General features: G+C 40.3%; 1 protein-coding gene across 1 annotated transcript in view; it reads left to right on the top strand.

Moving 5' to 3' along the window:
* Positions 1-18154, top strand: part of MROH2B (maestro heat like repeat family member 2B) — a 104126-nt gene that overhangs the window by 12758 nt on the left and 73214 nt on the right. The window contains exon 6 of the mRNA XM_075542646.1: positions 1450-1604. Within this exon, the coding sequence (XP_075398761.1) occupies positions 1450-1604 (155 nt within the window). The remainder of the gene's footprint in view (positions 1-1449; positions 1605-18154) is intronic.

Below are 18154 nucleotides of genomic sequence, written 5' to 3'. Positions count from 1 at the left end.
AGCCCCAGCACAGGCTCCAAATGGTCCCGGCTCAGGCCTAAAATCAAGCACTAGCCAGCCTCCACTGTGGTAAACCAAAAGCCCCCAGCCTCTCAAAACCTTGTGGGTCTGTGCCTATTTACCTTTATGATGCTCCTCCTGCGATTCAGCAGTGTTGAATTTCCCTCTAAGTAACTCTCCTGGGCTGACTTCTGCAGTTTCCCTCTGGTATGTTACTCCATCGCCATCATCCCGGAAGTTCCTCCAATTTGTTGTTGTTTTTTTAAGTGAAGGGAAAATACAAGTCATAAAATACACCATAATGAGTCCCTCTGACCATGGACCACCAGGAATGTGAATAACTTTGCTGTCGTGTAGAATGCATTAGAAAGTGGATTGTTGCAGATGCAGTTGGGTTAAAATTTAGCACCCTATCATTTTATCTGCCTTATGATCCATTTAAATTTGTTCTAGTTTTTAATATTTTCTGTTTTCTTTTCTATTGAGTTTTTATCGGTTTTATTATTCTTTATAGGTGTGTTTTTAAATATTTTTCCGTATATGAAATCTAGGCTAGCTAAACTTACAGAGATAGTAACTGGATTAATGGTTTCTTGTGGATATGGCAGGGGAAGTTGAGGAGAAATGAGGATCTAATAATAATGTGTACAAGAATGAAAAAATTTTTCTAAAACTGATTGTGGTGATGATTGCGCAACTCTTCTCAATGTGGTTGAACTATTGTACTATATGTGAATTATGTACCAATAAAATTACTAAAATATAGTTCAATTGTTTTTCTTAGGGGGTGGTTAGGACTAAAAAAACTACTATAAACATTCTTATACATTCTTTTGTACTTACATATATTCATTTCTAATAGTTGCATATCTAGGTGTAGAACTGCTGAGTCATAGGACACATTCAATATTGGTAGGCAATGCCAAAGGGTTTTCCAAAGCCTTTGTATCAATTCAGACTTCCACTAGCAATATCTCACACCTATGTCTGGTGGACATTTGCCATTACCTATTATACATTTTAGCCAATCTCTATGGTATGTAGTAGTATCCCATTATGTGTTTCATTTTCATTGCACTACTGTGATTTACATGTTTATTTGACATAGTCCTAAGGTTTTACAGAAGCTATTGTACATTTAAAGACCTCTAGCAGTCTAGGGATTAAAGCACTCAACTGTATTGTGAGCACACTGTTGCTGCACTGGGAAAGATGTGACAGTCAATCTCTTTCAGTAAGAGTTACACCACAGAAAACCCTGTGGGGCAGGTCTACACTATCACCTGGGGTCACTGTGCATCAGAATCAACCTGATTGCAGTAGGTTTAATTTTTTTACTTGTTTTATTTCACATTTATTAATCATCAGTACTCTTTGCTCTACATTTATTTTCTTGTCCTTCCCATCTTGATATTTTTCTCAATTTATGCTTGTGTTTTTAAAATGCAGCCCTTGAAAAGTTCAGCAAAGCCATCTACAAGTATGTCAACCACTGGAGAGATTTCCCCTATCCAAGATTGGATGTCAATCGACTCTCGGATAAGATCTTCATGTTGTTCCGGTATATAATGGAAAGGTGGGCAACTGTGGCCCCAACCATGAATGTAAGTGGAGACCTTGGGTGGCCTCCAGCTAGCTCTCATTCAATGTGACCTGAACTTCCTATTCTATTCTTGCTATAATAACTAAGCTAGATTTTAGACCGCTGAACATGATGTTCTATAAGTTTATCAAATGTTTTCACATATTCTTCCCCACCTATTTCCAGTCACTATTTGTTCATCCAACTAATATCTATTAAATTCCCATAATTTCCTAAACACTATTCTAGATGCTAGGAATGTAATCAGGATAATAAACCAAAATTCTGTCTTCATAGAAATAATATTTCAAGGTGCAGAGAGATTGATGGACAAGATATGATAAGTAAAATATATAGAACCTTAACAGCTATTTTATGCTCTATATATCATCATTTATATTTGAGCCCAGTCATTGATTGGGGGAAACAAGAGTCCAAAGAATGTCCCCATGTCTGTGAATTACAACGTCAAGTATAACCATATCTAATGAATATACTACTTCCAAATAAAATAAGATCATGTGAAGAATAGTTTATAAATTGCATGTGCATATATAGTTCCATTGATACCTTGTTGGAAACCAACTTTTTATTGTAATTTTGATGAAAGTTTACAAAACATACTGATTTTCAGTCAGCAATTCATGCACATTACATTTTGTGACACTGATTACAGTCCTCACAATGTAACGGTCCTCTTCACACTTTGGCCGTGTTAACCTTTCTCATTCACATGCTGCCCTTTTGGCTTTATAAACTGGTGTAAGGGTTGTAACTCTCCGTGGTGTCATGGCTCATTTTGCAAACCCATCGTTTGGCTGAACCATTGGGGTGACTTGAGGTCCATGCCATTACGTGCTTAAGAGGTACAGTTCCAGTCTTTTCTTTAGACCAATCAACTGGCTTTTCTCTGGTTTCATGTTTTGTTCCACACTTTTATACAACTCCATCCTGGAAAGACATTGTAATGTCTGAAATTGTAATGTCTTTCAGTTTCTGATGTCAGGGTCTTAAAGCTTGGTTTGCGTGGTCAAATTAGTTCTTTTGAATACTTGTTTCCAGGAAATTTTTATTTTCAGGATTCTTCTTTGCTTTCAATGGTAAGAGACAAAGACTGGTGGTTTCCTAGAAGGTCACTATGAAGCTGTTCAGACCCCTTCCTCCTCCACAAATGAGGATAGAGAACTTTTTCTCTCTAGACTATGTTATGTCAAGAGGCCCCATTCCCAGAAACTCATTAACTTCAACTGTTTGGTTAGATCTAACACATTTTCTGAGCTTTGGCCCTGTATGCGCTACTATATTTATATATATTGATTTTCAGCACATGTAAATACACATGTAGAAATATCTCTGTTAAACCTGCATATATATTCATGGATCTAGTTTTAATTTGCCTTCCTACTCCTGGTCAGATTATATCCAGATTCCACTTAAAGACTCTTTACTACTCTTTTTGCAGCAAGTGTGACTACTAATATTTATCCTTATTGCCAAGATCCATCTCACATCTGCAATGAGATCCTTTTTGTTTCATATCTGGCCTGATCCTCTAGTAGCACCTTACCAATGTGTTACTGCAATCTTGTTGGATAATCTTCAGCAACATTTTACTTGTATGTGATATCAATGATATTCGAAAAAGTATAAGTCAGGATTGTATACTCTCACTGTACTCATTAAGGTATGCTGATAAAATAATCAGATAATCTAGCTTATATGAAGAAGAATGTTGTGTCAGGATTGAGATGAAACTCTATTTCTTTTGAAAGCGTCATTCCTGGCTAGGTAAACCATATTATTTTCTGATTAAAAATGACCAATACCAGACGACTTCAGCTTATTAATGCCTTGACTGTTGATCTTTGTGCTCCATTTCAATTTTGACAACTTCCAAATTTTCTGGATTCATACTTCACACATTCTAAGTTCCTATTATTAATAGATGTTTGAAACTGTTTCTTCTCATTTTGAGTCATACTCTATGAGCAAATGAAGGTCCTAAAGACTTTAGTCCACCCACACCATTAAAGCCTACTCTACTTCAGAAGGCAGCTCTTCCTGAGTCATATTATGAGTGCCTTCTGATCTGAGAGGCTCATCTTCTGGCGCTATTGTTTGGAAATATTCTGTTAGTACTCATGAAGTTTTCAATATCTGACACTGTTTCATTGCTTCCCACGGCTTTCATTGGCTAATTCCTGTGAGGTACACAACTAATTACTTCATTGTAGTTTGTTCTTAGTCTGGAAGCTCTGCTGAAACCTGTCCACTTTGGGTGACCCTGCTGGTATCTGAAATATCAGTGACTTCTCTTCCAGTAACACACATGCTGCCACAGTATGACAAACTTACAAATACATGATGAGGAAGTAGTACCATGGACTGGTGTGTGGGGTGGGGGAGGGTGGAGAAAATATCTGTATTGGAAGAAGTACCACTAGAACCTCCTTAGATGTGAACATGGCAAGACTTCGTCTCCTGTACCTTGAACATGCTAAGAGAGACCAGGCCCTGGCAAAGGACCCCATGGTTGGTAAAATAGAAGCGCATTCAGAAGAGTAAGATCGTCATAGAGATGGACTGACACAGTAGACACTGTGCCAATGGGCTCAAATATAACAACAATCAGGATGCAAGAGGCCCAAGAAGTGTCTCCATCTGTACATACCTGGGGTCACTATGGATCAGAAGCAACAGTAACACAATCAACACCCGGTCATTTTTGGTAGCCTTCAAAGAATGTTTCTTTCTGAATGGAAACATTTCTTTGATTTCTTTTTTCCTTGACATTTTATCGTACTGGTCTAATGCAATATTTGTCCTGTTGACACTCACTAATTTCACTCAGCACAATGTGCTCCAGGTACATGGATGTTATAAAGTGTTTCGCTGATGGGTTGGTATTTTTTAATGCTGAACAGTATTCCATTGTGTACATGTCCCGTTGCCTATTTAACCATTCATTGATAAGCACCTAAGGTTTTCCATATTTGTTCTACAGGGAAATGTGCAACAGTGAGAGCATCTAATAACTAACTTTAGCAACATGACTATTCACTTGGTTCTAAGGTAGATTGTTGTGCAGCTGGTACAGAATTATATTAAAGAATAGTATACCTTTCCAAAAAATTATAATGTATGCAAAAATTTAGAGTAAACCAGACAGCTCTTATTTCTGCAGGCTATATACCGAGTAGTGAAACTGCTGAATCCAATAATATGTCTTTTTCAAGTTTTTAAGGAGGTGCCATGGCACTTTCCAGATGGTTTTACCACCTTAAATTTCCACCAGAAAATGTATTTAGACCACAGTTGCAACAGTGGGCTCCCACATAACCATGATGGTGAGGTTTCCCCAGGACTCCGGTCTCACACATGGAGAGGCTCTAGACTACCAAAATGTCGTGATTCAAACCCATCCAGAGGCAGATCAGAATTCAGGTCTGGTGATCTACTTCTGAGAGAGGTCCAGACCGAAAACCCTGTGGATGACCACGGGCCAGAATCAATAGCAACTAATAACAAAACTAACACTATTGCTCACTCAGATCTGAGATCCACCACTCACCTGTCAGTTTGTTGTACTGTCGTGGCCTGTGTGGTGCTGTGATGCTGGCGGTTATGTCACTGGTATGTGAAAGGCCAGCAGGGTCACTGAGAGTGAACCAGCTTCAATGGAGTTTCTAGACTAAGAACGGACAACAAAGAAGAACTCAGCTCCCCACTTTAGAGAAAGAAGCCATTGAAAACTTTATGCATAGTTTTGAATCATTGTCAAACACTGAAAGCCTAAACAAAGGGAGCAGAAAATAGTCAGAGATACTGCCAGAGGATGGCCCCCGCAGGTCCAAGAACACTCAAAATGTGACTGAAGAGAGGAGTTCTTGGAGGGGAGTTGACCATGACATGGATCAGGTAAAGCCTGTGGTAGGGGAGCCTTCATGATGCTCATATGCTGATGGAAAATGACTTGGGGAAAGGGAAACAGTTGCAAAAATCTTCTAATGATCAAGGACTTGGATTGTGAGAAGAATGAATTTAGGAAAATCGGAAGTGGCCAAATGGGACACCTGAAGATAGATATGCTAAGCATCAGTGAGCTGAAATGGATGGCATTGACCATTTTGAATCAGAAATGATTTACTATGCTGGAACGACTCACTATGCTGGAACTAACACAATCAGAAGGAGTGAGTAATGTGACCAAAAGGACTAGTGTGGCATTCATTGTTGGAAAAGAGCTTGCTAAAGCCATCATGAGACAAAATCTTGTCTGTGAGAGGATTATATCTACCTGAATACAAAGAAATCCAATCAATACAACTATTACTCAAATTTATGCACCAATCATTAACCCTATTGATGAAGAAATTGAAGAATTTTATCAACAAGTTCAGTGAGAAACTGATCAAACATGCAATCAAGATGCATTAATAATTATTGGTGACTGGAGAGCGAAAGTTAGGAAAAAGGAGAAACAGTAGTTATAAAATATGGTCTTGATAGAAGAAAGCAAGGTGAGGATTGCATGAACGAATTTTGCAAAAGAATGACTTGTTCATTGAAAATAACTTTTTCCAACACCACAAAAGGAAGCTATACATATGGACTTCCCCAGATGGAATACACAGCAATTGAAGGGACTACATCTATTGGAGGAGACAAAAGAGAAATTCAATATCAGCAACTAAAACCAGACAGGGTCTGATTTGGGGAACTGACTATCGTGTTCTGTTTGTTCATATGTAAGTTCAAGTTGAAGGTGAAGAAAATTAAAACAAATCCACAATAGTCAAAATACGACCTTGAGTCTATCCCACCTGGATTTTGAGAACATCCTGAGGACAAATTTGACACATTGTACATTAATGACAGAAGACCTGACGTAATGCAGGAGGACATCAAGACTGTCATTCACACAGAAAGCAACCTGTCATTCAAAAGATGAGGGGAGAAAAGAAAAGATGAAAGTAGATGTCAGAAGAGACCCTGAAACTTGTTATTAATCCTAAATAATCCTTGATGTTAATAGCAGCAGTACATTGTCCAAAAAAGTCCGAAGTTAAGACCAGATTCAGAAGAGGATGTGGAACATGTGATATCATTGCTGATGTCAGATGGCTCTTGGGTCAAAGCAAATAATAACACAAAGAGGTTTACTTGTGTTTCATTGACTACACAAAAGCATTTGACTGTGTGTACCGTAATAAACTGTGGATAACCTTGCGAAGAATGGGAATTCCAGACGACTTTATTGTACTCAGTCAGTGCTTATACATGGATCAAGAGACAGTTTTGAAAATAGAACAAGAGAATACTGCATGATTTAAAATCCAGAAAGGTGTGTGTCAGGGTTGTATCCTCCCAGCATACTTGTTTAATCTATATGCTGAGCAAATCATCATGGAATCTGGATTATGTGAAGAAGAATGCAGCAGCAGGATTGGAGGAAGGCTTATTAGAAAATTGCAATATGCAAATGACACAACCTTGCTTGCTGAAAGTAAGGAGGAATTAAAACACTTGCTAATGAAGATTTAGAATTTTAGCCTTTAGTGTGGACTGCAATTCAATGTAAAGAGGAGTAAAATCCTTACAATTGACCAATAGGTAACCTCATGATAAATGGAGAAAAGATCAGAGTTGTCAAGTATTTTATGTTGTTAGGATTCACAATCAGGGCTCATGGAAGCAGCAGTCAAGAGATCAAAAGATGAGTTTCACTAGGTAAATATGCAGCACAAAGCCTCTTTAAATACTCCCTGAATGCAAGAACACTTTGTTCCAATAATCTGGCATTCTGTGATGCTCACCTTCCCTGACACATTCGCTAAAGACAAATGGATGCTTAAACAAATGAGGTGAAGAAAGCAGATGGTGCCTGGCTATCAAAAGATATTGTGTCTGGGGTCTTAAAGGCTTGTAGATAAACAAGCGGTCATCTAACTGAGAAGCAAAAAAGCCCACATGGAAGAAGCACACCAGCCTGTGTGATTACGAGGTGTCAATTTGATCAGGTATCAGGCATCAAAGACCCAGAACAAAAAATCAGATTGATGTGAATGAGGAGGAGAGTGGGTTGGAGACCCAAAACCCATCTGTGGATAATTGAACATCCCTTACAGAAGGGTTACAAGGAAGAGACGAGCCAGTCAGGGTGCATTATAGTACTGAAGAAACACACACACACACACACACACAACTTTCTGCTAGTTCTTTAATACTTCCTTCCCCCATCCCACCCCTGCCACTATCCTGACTCAAATTCTACCTTACAAATCCAGCTATACCAGAGCATGTACACTGGTACAGGTAAGAGTTTGCAACACAGGGAATCCATGTCAGGTAAAAACCTCAGGACCAATAATGAGAGGAGCAATACCAGGAGGGGGAGGGGAAGGTGGGAGAAGAAAGGAGGAACCAATCACAATGATCTACATATAACTCCATCCCAAGGGGCAAGGGGATGGACAGTAGAAAAGTGGACGAAGGGAGACAAAGATCAGTGTAAGACATGAAAAAAATGAAAATGTATAAATGATCAAGGGTCATGAGGGAGGGAGTTTGGGGGATAAGGGGAAATGAGCTGACACCAAGGGCTCAAGTAGAAAGAAAAAGTTTTGAAAATGATGATGGCAACATATGTACAAATATGCTCGATACAATAGATGTATGTATGGATTGTGATAAGAGTTGTAAGATCCCCCAAGAAAATGATTAAAAATAACAATAATAAAGATCTCTTTAGAGTGTTGAAAGAGAAGGATGTTACTTTGAGGACTAAGGTGTGCCTGACCCTATCCATGATATTCTCCATTGTCTCATATGTATGTGATAGGACCTAAAAGGAATCAATGAGTTGAAATTGTGTTGGAGAAGAATATTGAAAGTACAATGGATTGCTAAAAGACAAATTCATATATGTTAGAAGATCAGAGGCAAAGATGGCAAGGCTTCATCTTACATACTTTGAACATCTTAACAGGAGACTCCAGTCCCTGGGAAGGACGCCATATTTGCTACAGTGGAAGGCATCAAAAAAACGGGGTGGGGGGAGGCATTGGGTGCACACCTCCAGGATACGATCGCCGAGGACAAATGGGTGCATAAGCAAAAGTGGCGAAGAAAGCTGATGGTGCCCGACTATCAAAAGAGATAGCGTCTGAGGTCTTAAAGGCTTGAAGGTAAACAAGCAGTCATCTAGCTCAGAAGCAACCAAGCCCACATGGAAGAAGCACACCAGCCTGTATGATCACGAGGTGTCGAAGAGATCAGGTATAAGGCATCATCAGAACAAAAAAAATCTTACCATAGTGAATGAAGGGAGAAATGCAGAGTGGATACCCAAAGCCAATTTGTTGGCCACTGGAGATTCCCCTTGCAGAGGGATCTAGGGGAGAAGATGAGTCAGTCAGGGTGCGATGTAGCACCAATGAAGAATACAGCTTTCCTCCAGTTCCTAAATGCTTCTCCCCCCCCCACCCCGCTTCCCCCCCCCCCACCAAACTATCATGATCCAAATTCTACCTTGCAAGTCTGGATAGAGCAGAGGATGTACACTGATGCAGATAGGAGCTGGAGGCACAGGGAATCCAGGGTGGATGATCCCTCCAGGACCAGGGCTGTGAGTGGCGATACTGGGAGGGTAGAGGGACAGGGGGTTGGAAAGAGGGAACCGATTACAAGGATCTACATGTAACCTCCTCCCTGGGGGAGGGACAACAGAAAAGGGGGTGAAGGGAGACGTTGGACAGGGAAAGATATGACAAAATAATAATTTATAAATTATCAAGGGCTCATGAGGGAGTGGGGAGCGGGGTGGGAGGGGGAAAAAAGTGGACCTGATGCAAAGGGTTTAAGTGGAGAGCAAATGCTTTGAAAATGATGAGGGCAAAGAATGTACATATCTGCTTTACACAATTGATGTATGTATAGATTGTGATAAGAGTTGTATGAGTCCCTAATAAAATGTTTTTAAAGGTGGGGAGAGGCCCTCAATGTAACGATTGACACAGTGGCTGCATTAATGGGGTCAGGACCCATGAGGATGGCACAAGACTCTGCAGTATTTCATTCTGTTGTGTATCAGGTCGCTTTGGGAAGGAGCCAACTCACTGGCATCTAACAACAACCCCACCACGGGTCTGAGATTGTTTTTTGTACTGCTGATTCAGAATTATATTAAAGAATAGTGATCATATTTTAGCTTTTTATTATTTTATTTCTTAATCATTTTATTAGGGGTTCATACAGCTCTTATCACCTACATACATACATCCCGTGTGTCAAGCACATTTGTACATATGTTGCCATCATCAATTTCAAGACCTTTTCTTTCTACTTGAGCCTTTGGCATGAGCTCCTCATTTTATCCCACCCCCACCCTCCCTCCCTCATAAACCCTTGATAATTTATTAAATTTTTTTTCAAGTCTTACACTGACCAATGTCTCCCTTCACCCACTTTTGTGTTGTCCATCCTCCTGGGAGGGGGTTAGATGTAGATCATTATGATCGGTTCCCCTTTCTACGTCCACCTGCCCCTTACCCTGTTGGTATCACTACTCTCACTATTGGTCTGAGGGGTTTACCTGTACTGGATTCCCTGTTTCCAGATCTTATCTGTACCAGTGTACATGCACTGGTCTAGCCGGATTTGTAAGATAGAATTGGGGTCATTATACAGGGGGGCAGGAAGGATTAAAGAGCTAGAGGAAAGTTGTATGTTTCACCAATGCTATGCCACACCCTGACAGGCTCATCTCTTCTTTGCGACCGTTCTGCTAAGGGATGTCCAGTTGCCTACAGATGGGCTTTGGGTCTCCGCTCCAAACTCCCCCTCATTCTTACTGATATTATTTTTTGTTCTGGTTCTTTTATGCCTGATACCTGATTAAATCGACACCTCATGATCACACAGGCTGGTGTACTTCTTCCATGTGGACTTTGTTGCTTTTCAGCTAGATGGCCACTTGTTTATCTTTAAGCCTTTAAGACCCCAGATGCTATGTCTTTTGATAGCCAGGCTCCATCAACTTGCTTCACCACATTTGCTTATGTTCCCACTTTGTCTTCAACAATGTTTCGGGAAGGTGAGCATAGCGGAACTGGGTTATTAAAACAAAGTGTTCTTGCGTTGAGGGAGTATGTCAGTAGACTCCCAATGTCTGCCTGCTTCTTTAATAATTAACATATAAATTTATGTACATATAGTTCCCTATCTTATATATAAATACATTTACATATGGAAATGCCTGTATTTAGACCTTTATAACTGTCCTTTATGTCCTAGCTCTTTCCTATATTTCCTTTTACTCTCCTCCTGTTCCACTATCATGTTCAGCCTTCCTTTTGGTTTCAATAATTCCTATCCGTTACATTGCCCTTGATCAAGCACCACCAGGCATCCAACACCCCCTTCTCCATCGATTTTAGATCACTTTTTATTCCCTTGTCAATGGGTGTGTTACCACTCACTTCATTTCATCTGCCCCAACCCTCTCCAATGTCACCTGGAACCATCGGTCCCATTTTTTCTCCTCTAGATTGTTTATCCTATCTCATCTAGATGGACATGCAGAGACAATAATAAGCACAAAAACAAGACAGAGCAAAACAACAAAAAAATCATCAATGAAAAAAGAAAAGCCTATAAATAGTTCCAGGTCTGGTTGTTGACTTTTAGGAGTGGTTTCCAGCGGAGTCTGATGGGGTGCCACGCCCTGATACCAAAGTCTATTTTTGTATTCCCCAGTGACTTCATTGCTTTGCACCCCTTGCTGATATGTTTGAAGCCATTGGCATTTCACCCCAGTGTGGTGGGTCAGATTGGGCACAATTCAGACACTGTGCCATCAGTGTTGTCCCTCAAAGTGCTAAGGGTCAGTGAGGGATGTCCTGTCTTTTGGTGGGGACGGCCTTATGGTCCTATCTGTGAATTGAGTGCTCTGAACAGGAATATTATCTTTGCGGCTTGGTGTGCCAGGATGGATTCCACTCACTCCTTCCTTCTTCGTTTGCTCCTGTGTGCTCTGATCAGATGCACCCCTCTCCCTGAGCTGTAGCTTCAGTACTGTGCTCTGAAGGGAATTATTCTGGGGGAAATGGCAGGTGTCCAGGTAGATGGAATTGGGACCAGCCCCACATTCCCTATTGGTTCCCCGCTTCATGTCAGTATATTGCATTGACGTCTTGGCACACCAGATTCAAGTCTGGTCCCTCTCTTATGGAGATATAAGCAATTCCTTCCCCTTGGGTGGGTTGGTGCATTGATCCCCCCACTACCCATTTCTTCTTGTTTATTTTTTTCTTTCCCTCTCCTTTTTAGTTGGCTTTCATGTGTATCCCTGGGTTGGATCTGGACCCTGACATAGTACCTGGATCTCACCCCAGGATGGATGTTTCCACAAGCTTTTCCCATATGCCGCTTTTGCATTTTGAAGCTTACCTCAGCAGACCGCATTGTACTTGCCCTTTTGTGCTTGGCTTACTTTGCTTGGCATAATTCCTAGCAATTCTTCCCATGTGGCATTGTGCTTCATGTGTTCATCACTGCTTTGGGGGGATGCGTAGTACTCCATCGTATGTATATGCCAGTTTTTAAATCCCTTCATCTGTTGATGGAAATTTGAGTTGTTTACAAATCCTTGTCATTGTGAACTATGTTGTGATGAACATTGGAGCACAGATGTCAGGCCATGGTTTCTTTCTTGCCTCTTCTGACTATATGCCCAATATGGGGATGCTGGGTCATATAGTAGCTCAACTTCCATATGTTTTAGATATTGGCAAATCGATTTCCATAGTGACTGTAGATACCAGCAGTGGACAATTGTTCCTATCTCGCCACAGCCCCTCCAACACTTGTTGCTTTTTAATTTTTTGAATTGGACTATCATTGAGTGTAATAGGTGGTATCTCTTTTTACTTTCTGTTTTTAAATCATTTTATTAGAGGCTCATACAACCCCTATCACAATCTATACATACATCAGTTGCGTAAAGCACATTTGTACATTCATTGCCCTCTTCATTCTCAAATCATTTGTTTGCTCTCCACTTAAGCCCCTGGCATCAGCTCCTCATTTTTCTTTTTTTAAATCATTTTATTAGGGGCTCATACAACTCCTATCACAATCCATACATACATCAGTTGTGTAAAGCACATTTGTACATTCGTTGAGTGGCCCTTATCAAAGATCAGCTGTCTGCTGATGATTTTATTTCTGGGTTTTCAGTTCTTTTTCGTTGGTCTCAGTATCCGTCATTATACCACTACACTGTTTAGACCACCATGGCTTATCATAGGTAGTAAAGTCAGGTAAACAAAGCCCTCTAATTCTGTCCTTCTTCTTGATGAGTTCTCAGCTAATTCTGGGTTTCTTCCCTTTTCCTGTGAAGGTAATAATCAGTTTCTCCAATTATTTAAAGATGATGGTATTTGTATTTGGACACCCTTAAATTTATATAGTGCCTTGTGTAGAACTGACATTTTACTATATTGTGTCTTCTGATCCACAAACATGGGATAGTGTTCCATTTGTTGAGGTTACTGTTGGTTTCTTGTAATAGTGTTCTGTAGTTTTCCTCATACGAATCTTTTTTTTTTAGCCAAGTATATCCCTAGATATTTCAGTTTGTCCTTGGTTATTGTGAAGGTTACTACCTTTTAGATCCCTCTTCTGTGGTCTTGTCTGATGAGTATAACAGTCCAATAGACTTCTGTTTGTTGATCTTGTACCCTGCCACTCTGTCATATTCTTCTATTGTTTCCAGTACTCCCCTTGTAGAGCTTTTGGGATTTTGCATGTATAAAATCATATCATCTGCAAATAACAATAGTTTCATATCTTCTTTCCCCAGATGAATAACTTTGATGTCTTTTCTTTGCTTTATGTTGTTAGCTAGGATCTCTAGTATAATGTCAAATAAGAGTGGGGACAAGGGGTATCCTTGTATGGTCCTCTTTTCTCCATTGACTACCACATAGGCTGTTGGTTTTACATACATAGCTTGTATTATCTTGAGGAATTTTCCTTCCATTCCTATCTTCTTGAGTGTCTTAACCAGGAATTGGGTTTGGATGTTGTCAAATGCTCTTTCCATATCTACCATTTTTATCATGTGGTTCTTAAAGTGTTTCTTGTTAATGTGGTGAATGATACTAATGGTCTTTCGTATGTTGAGCCATTCTTGCATCCCTGGTATGAATCCCACTTGGTCGTGGTGAGCTATTTGTTTTATATACTTTTGTATTCTATTGGCCAGTATTTTGTTAAGGATTTTTTCATTGAAGTTCATCGGGGATATTGGTCTGCAGTTCTCAATTCTTTTGGGATCCCTGCCAGGTTTAGGTATCAGAGTTATACCAGCTTCATAGAAGGAATTCTGGAGTTTTCTATGTTTTCCTATGTTCTGGAAGAGTTTGTGTAGGACTGCTGTCAGTTCTATTCTGAATGCTTGGTAGAATTGTCCTGTGAATCCATCTGGTCTGGGGGATTTTGGTTGGTAATCCTTGATAACCTTGTCTATTCTATTGCTATACATCTGTTGAGATTCCTGATGTCCATCTGGGATAGTCTAGGGAAGGAATTTTTTCCCAAGTATTTGCTGATGTCGTCTAAGTTGTTGAAATCATTGGAGTATGGCCTTCATCATACTGTGTAATAATCCTGTTGATTTCATTAGGGTACATTGTAATATCCCCTGTTTCATCCCTCATCCTTGCTATTGAAATATGTTCCTTCCTGTCTTTGGATAGGTTTGCAAGCGGTCTGTCAGTTCTGTTAATCCTTTCAAAGAACCAACTTTTAGTTGCTTTAAATTTTTCCATAGTTTTCTTATTTTTGCTCTCATGAATCTCAGCCCTGATTTTTATTATTTTTTCTCTTTTGCTATTGGTGGGATTGTCTTGTTGACTCTGCTGTAATTGCTGTAGTTTTTGTGTCAGCATATCAATCATAAGTTTCTCTTCCTTTTTCATGTGCACATGTATTGCTATAAAACTTCCTCTGATAACTTCTTTTGCTGTTTTCCAAAGGTTTTGGTATGTTGTAGTGTCATTTGCATGGTCTCTAGAAACGTCCTAATTTCAGCTCTAATCTGGGCCAGTACCCACTCCTTTTGCAATAGTTATTCATCCTCCAATTATTTGCCCTTGTTTTCTTAATCAACCTTTTGTTGAGTTACAACCTTATGGCATAGTGATTTGAGAGAGAAGTTTGTATGACCTCTATGTGCTTGAATTTACACAAATTTGACTTTCGTCCCAGCTTGTGGTCTATCTTCGAGAGTGTGCCATGTGATTTGAAAAGAATGTGAATTATCTTTTGCATTTGGGTGGAGAGTTCTGAAAATATCTACCAGGTCAAGTCATCTAATGGTAGTATTTAGATCTGTAGCCTCCTTGTCAAACTTCTTTCCCTGTGATCAGCCTTTCTCGAAGAGTAGTGTATTAAAGTCATATACTATTGAGCCTGTAATTTCTTTTTTCATTTTTTGGAGTGTTTGAATTCCATGGGACTCTCACTGGGCATGTATACATTTATTATGATCATTGGTTCTTGGCCTACTGTTCCCTTGAGCATTATATAGTGCCCCTCCATATCTCTTTTTATAGCTTGCACCTGGAGATTAATTTTGCCTAAGATTAGAACTGCAACCCCTACTTCTTTTCAATTGCCATTTGCTTGGTATATTTTTTTCCAGCTTTGATTCTCAGCCTATTTTTGTCTGTAATCTTGAGATGTGTCTGCTGTAGGCCGCAGATCGACAGGTTGTGTTTTCTAAGCCAGTCTGCTGGCCTCTGTCTTTCAATGCCTGAGTTCAGTCCATTGATATCAGGGTTATTACATTCATCTGTGGACTCTGTGCCGTCATCTTGTACTTTTTGTGTTGGGTGCTTTCCTACTTCCCTTTCTTATCAGTGTGTTGTGCGTGCGTGTGTGTGTGTTTGTGTCATTCTTGCCTTCTTTACACCCTTAAGCCAGTGCTATCTTGGGGGCTGTTTTATTTTTCTTGCTTTCTAGGTGGTGTTGTTCTATGTGATGGTCTCTTATTTGCCCTTGGTAAGTGTTGCTCTCTGTCCATACGGGGTCGGGAAGGTTTGTTTATAGGGTTGGCTCTCTTTTAATGTATTCTTTGAGCTTTTCTTTGTCTGGGAAGACTTAGTTTTCCATTTATTTTGATAGATAATTTGACTGGTTAGAGTATTTTTGGATTTGCATTATTTCCTTTCCATTTTTGGAATACTCTACTTTCTCCTCTTCTCCATAGTGTCTGCTGATAAGTCTGAGCATATTCTTATTTGATTGCCTTTAAACATGACTGCTTGTTTTTCCCTAGCTGCTCTTATGCTTGTCTCCCTTTCCTCAAAGTTGGATAGTTTAACTATTATATGCCTTGGTGACTTCATCTTTTGGGATTCAGTCTATCTGGTCTTCTTTTGGCCTCCTGAATGATTGCCTGGTTTTCATTCATTAAGCTGGGGACGTTTTCCTCTACGAATTCCCCAGCTATTTTTGCTGTTGACTTCTTTGTTGTGTCTTGTTCAGGTAGTCCAGTTGTTCTAATGTTGTTCTTCAAAGCATCATACAAACTCTCAGGTTTTCTTCATTCTCTGTTTATCTCATTTGACTGCCTTTCCCATTTTTTGAAGTCTGCCTGGTTATCCTCTCGGTCACTCGTGTGATTCTCTGCCTCCTCAAGTCTGTTGTCTGTGAATGTGTTACTGGCTTTTGTTATCTCATCCTTAGGTCTTGTTCCCTTTGGTGGGTGGTCTTTATCTCCTCTATCTCTTCTTCATTTTTCTGTATTGCTTCCCTCATATCTTGTATGATTCCAAGCAGCATTCTGAAGATTTCTTTCTGTGGCAGATCAATGTCTGTTTCTTCAATGCATCTTGTGAGACTTAGAACTTCTTCTGACATTGCATTTTGTTTCTCCTGTTTTTTCATTGAGGCTGTTAGGGCTGATTGCTGTTTGCACTGTGTGATTTTAGAGGAGCCCAGCACCATTTTTCCAGAGAGTTGAAGAGCACTGAGCTCTCTCTTTGGGAGACTCATATAAATGCTTCTTGGAACTGCCTGCAACTAATTTCACTGTAGGGTTGGGCTACCACTTTATTCTCCTGTGGTTTCACTCTTTACCTAGCCAACCAGTATTCTATTATTTGGAGCACAAGTTGGATGCTGCTCTCAGAGGATGGTGGTTGGGTGGTTATGGATCCACGAGGATGGGACTGCACTGGATGATCTCACAGGAAACCTTGTGGTGTGGCTCACAGTGGCTTGGGGTGTCTCAGAGGGCATGCTGCACAGAGCAGGTGGATGTTTCCGCGTTGCTGTAGAGCACCATGGATTGTGGGCAGAATTACTCTAGTTGGCTAGATAACTGAGTAGGTCAGAGTTTCCCATAGCAGCGAAGATCACTGGAGAGGGTTGGGGGAGCTGCCTTAGGTAGCTGCCTATGGCTGGTTGGAGGAAGTTCTCTCGTTTATGTGGGACCACAGTGAATGGGCAGGGGTTCCCTCAGCCATGTGCAGCACTGTAGAAGGCAAGCAGAGTTTCCCCCAAACAAGTGGAGCACTCCAAAGGGCCAGTGGTAATACCCCAACCACTTAAAGGACCTTGGATGGTAGGTGGGAGTTACCTTAAGGCAGCTGGTGAGCGGGATTTCCCCCAGCTGTGTGTTAAGCCACAGAGCTTATGAGCTCCCCCAGCTGGGTGAAGGGCTGATGTAATTTCCCTCGGTGAAGAGGAGAAGCCTGGAGGCCAGTCATGGTGTGTGAGAGGAAAGAGAAAAGGTGGGAGGGGACAAAACCTGAGCCCGCTGAAACTGCGGGGTGGGGGGGAGGGAGAGAGAAGAGAGAGAGAGAGACAAAAGTAAAGATATAGCTGAGCCCCGATCACCTGCCTGACTTTGGGTCTAGAGGGATTTAAACCTTGACCAGAGGCAGTGACAAGCTGTGGCTGTGTTGAAGTAAAGCCCTTGGGCCAGCCAAAGGAGCCTGGCTCTGGCTGAGACTACGGTGGGGCTTAGCCAGGCTCCACAGTGGTGAGTCAAATACCCACAGCTCCTCAAAACCTAATGTGTCCACTCATCTTTATGATGCTCCTCCTGTGACCCAGCAGAGTGGACTCTCCCTCTCAGTCCCTCTCCTGCACTGATTTCATTAGAGTCCCTCTGGTATGTGTTACTCACTCACCATCTTGTCAGAAGTCCTGAATAGTGTACATTTTAAGAAATCATAAATTATGCAAAGAGATAAAAAGTAAAGCAGATAAATATAAAATACTTGATATATCCTAAGCAAGGATTATCTATTTTGTTTCTTCAACATAATTCTGTTTTCTATATTTGTATAATCATTACATATTTCATTTTGTTTTATATTTAGAGAATTATTCATTTAAAGACAGATTACAATGGATTGAGAGTTGATTGGAATAAATCTGAAGGTGACATATGTAGACACTCAAACAACTTTTCTCTGAAATAAATTAGATGAAGATTTTTTTTCTTTTTTTTTTTTTAATTTTAACAATTTATTAGGGGCTCTTACAATTCTTATC

Source organism: Tenrec ecaudatus, chromosome 2 (assembly GCF_050624435.1).
Source record: "Tenrec ecaudatus isolate mTenEca1 chromosome 2, mTenEca1.hap1, whole genome shotgun sequence".
In the NCBI taxonomy this organism is placed as follows: domain Eukaryota; kingdom Metazoa; phylum Chordata; class Mammalia; order Afrosoricida; family Tenrecidae; genus Tenrec; species Tenrec ecaudatus.
This window is presented reverse-complemented; position numbering and strand designations above follow the sequence as displayed.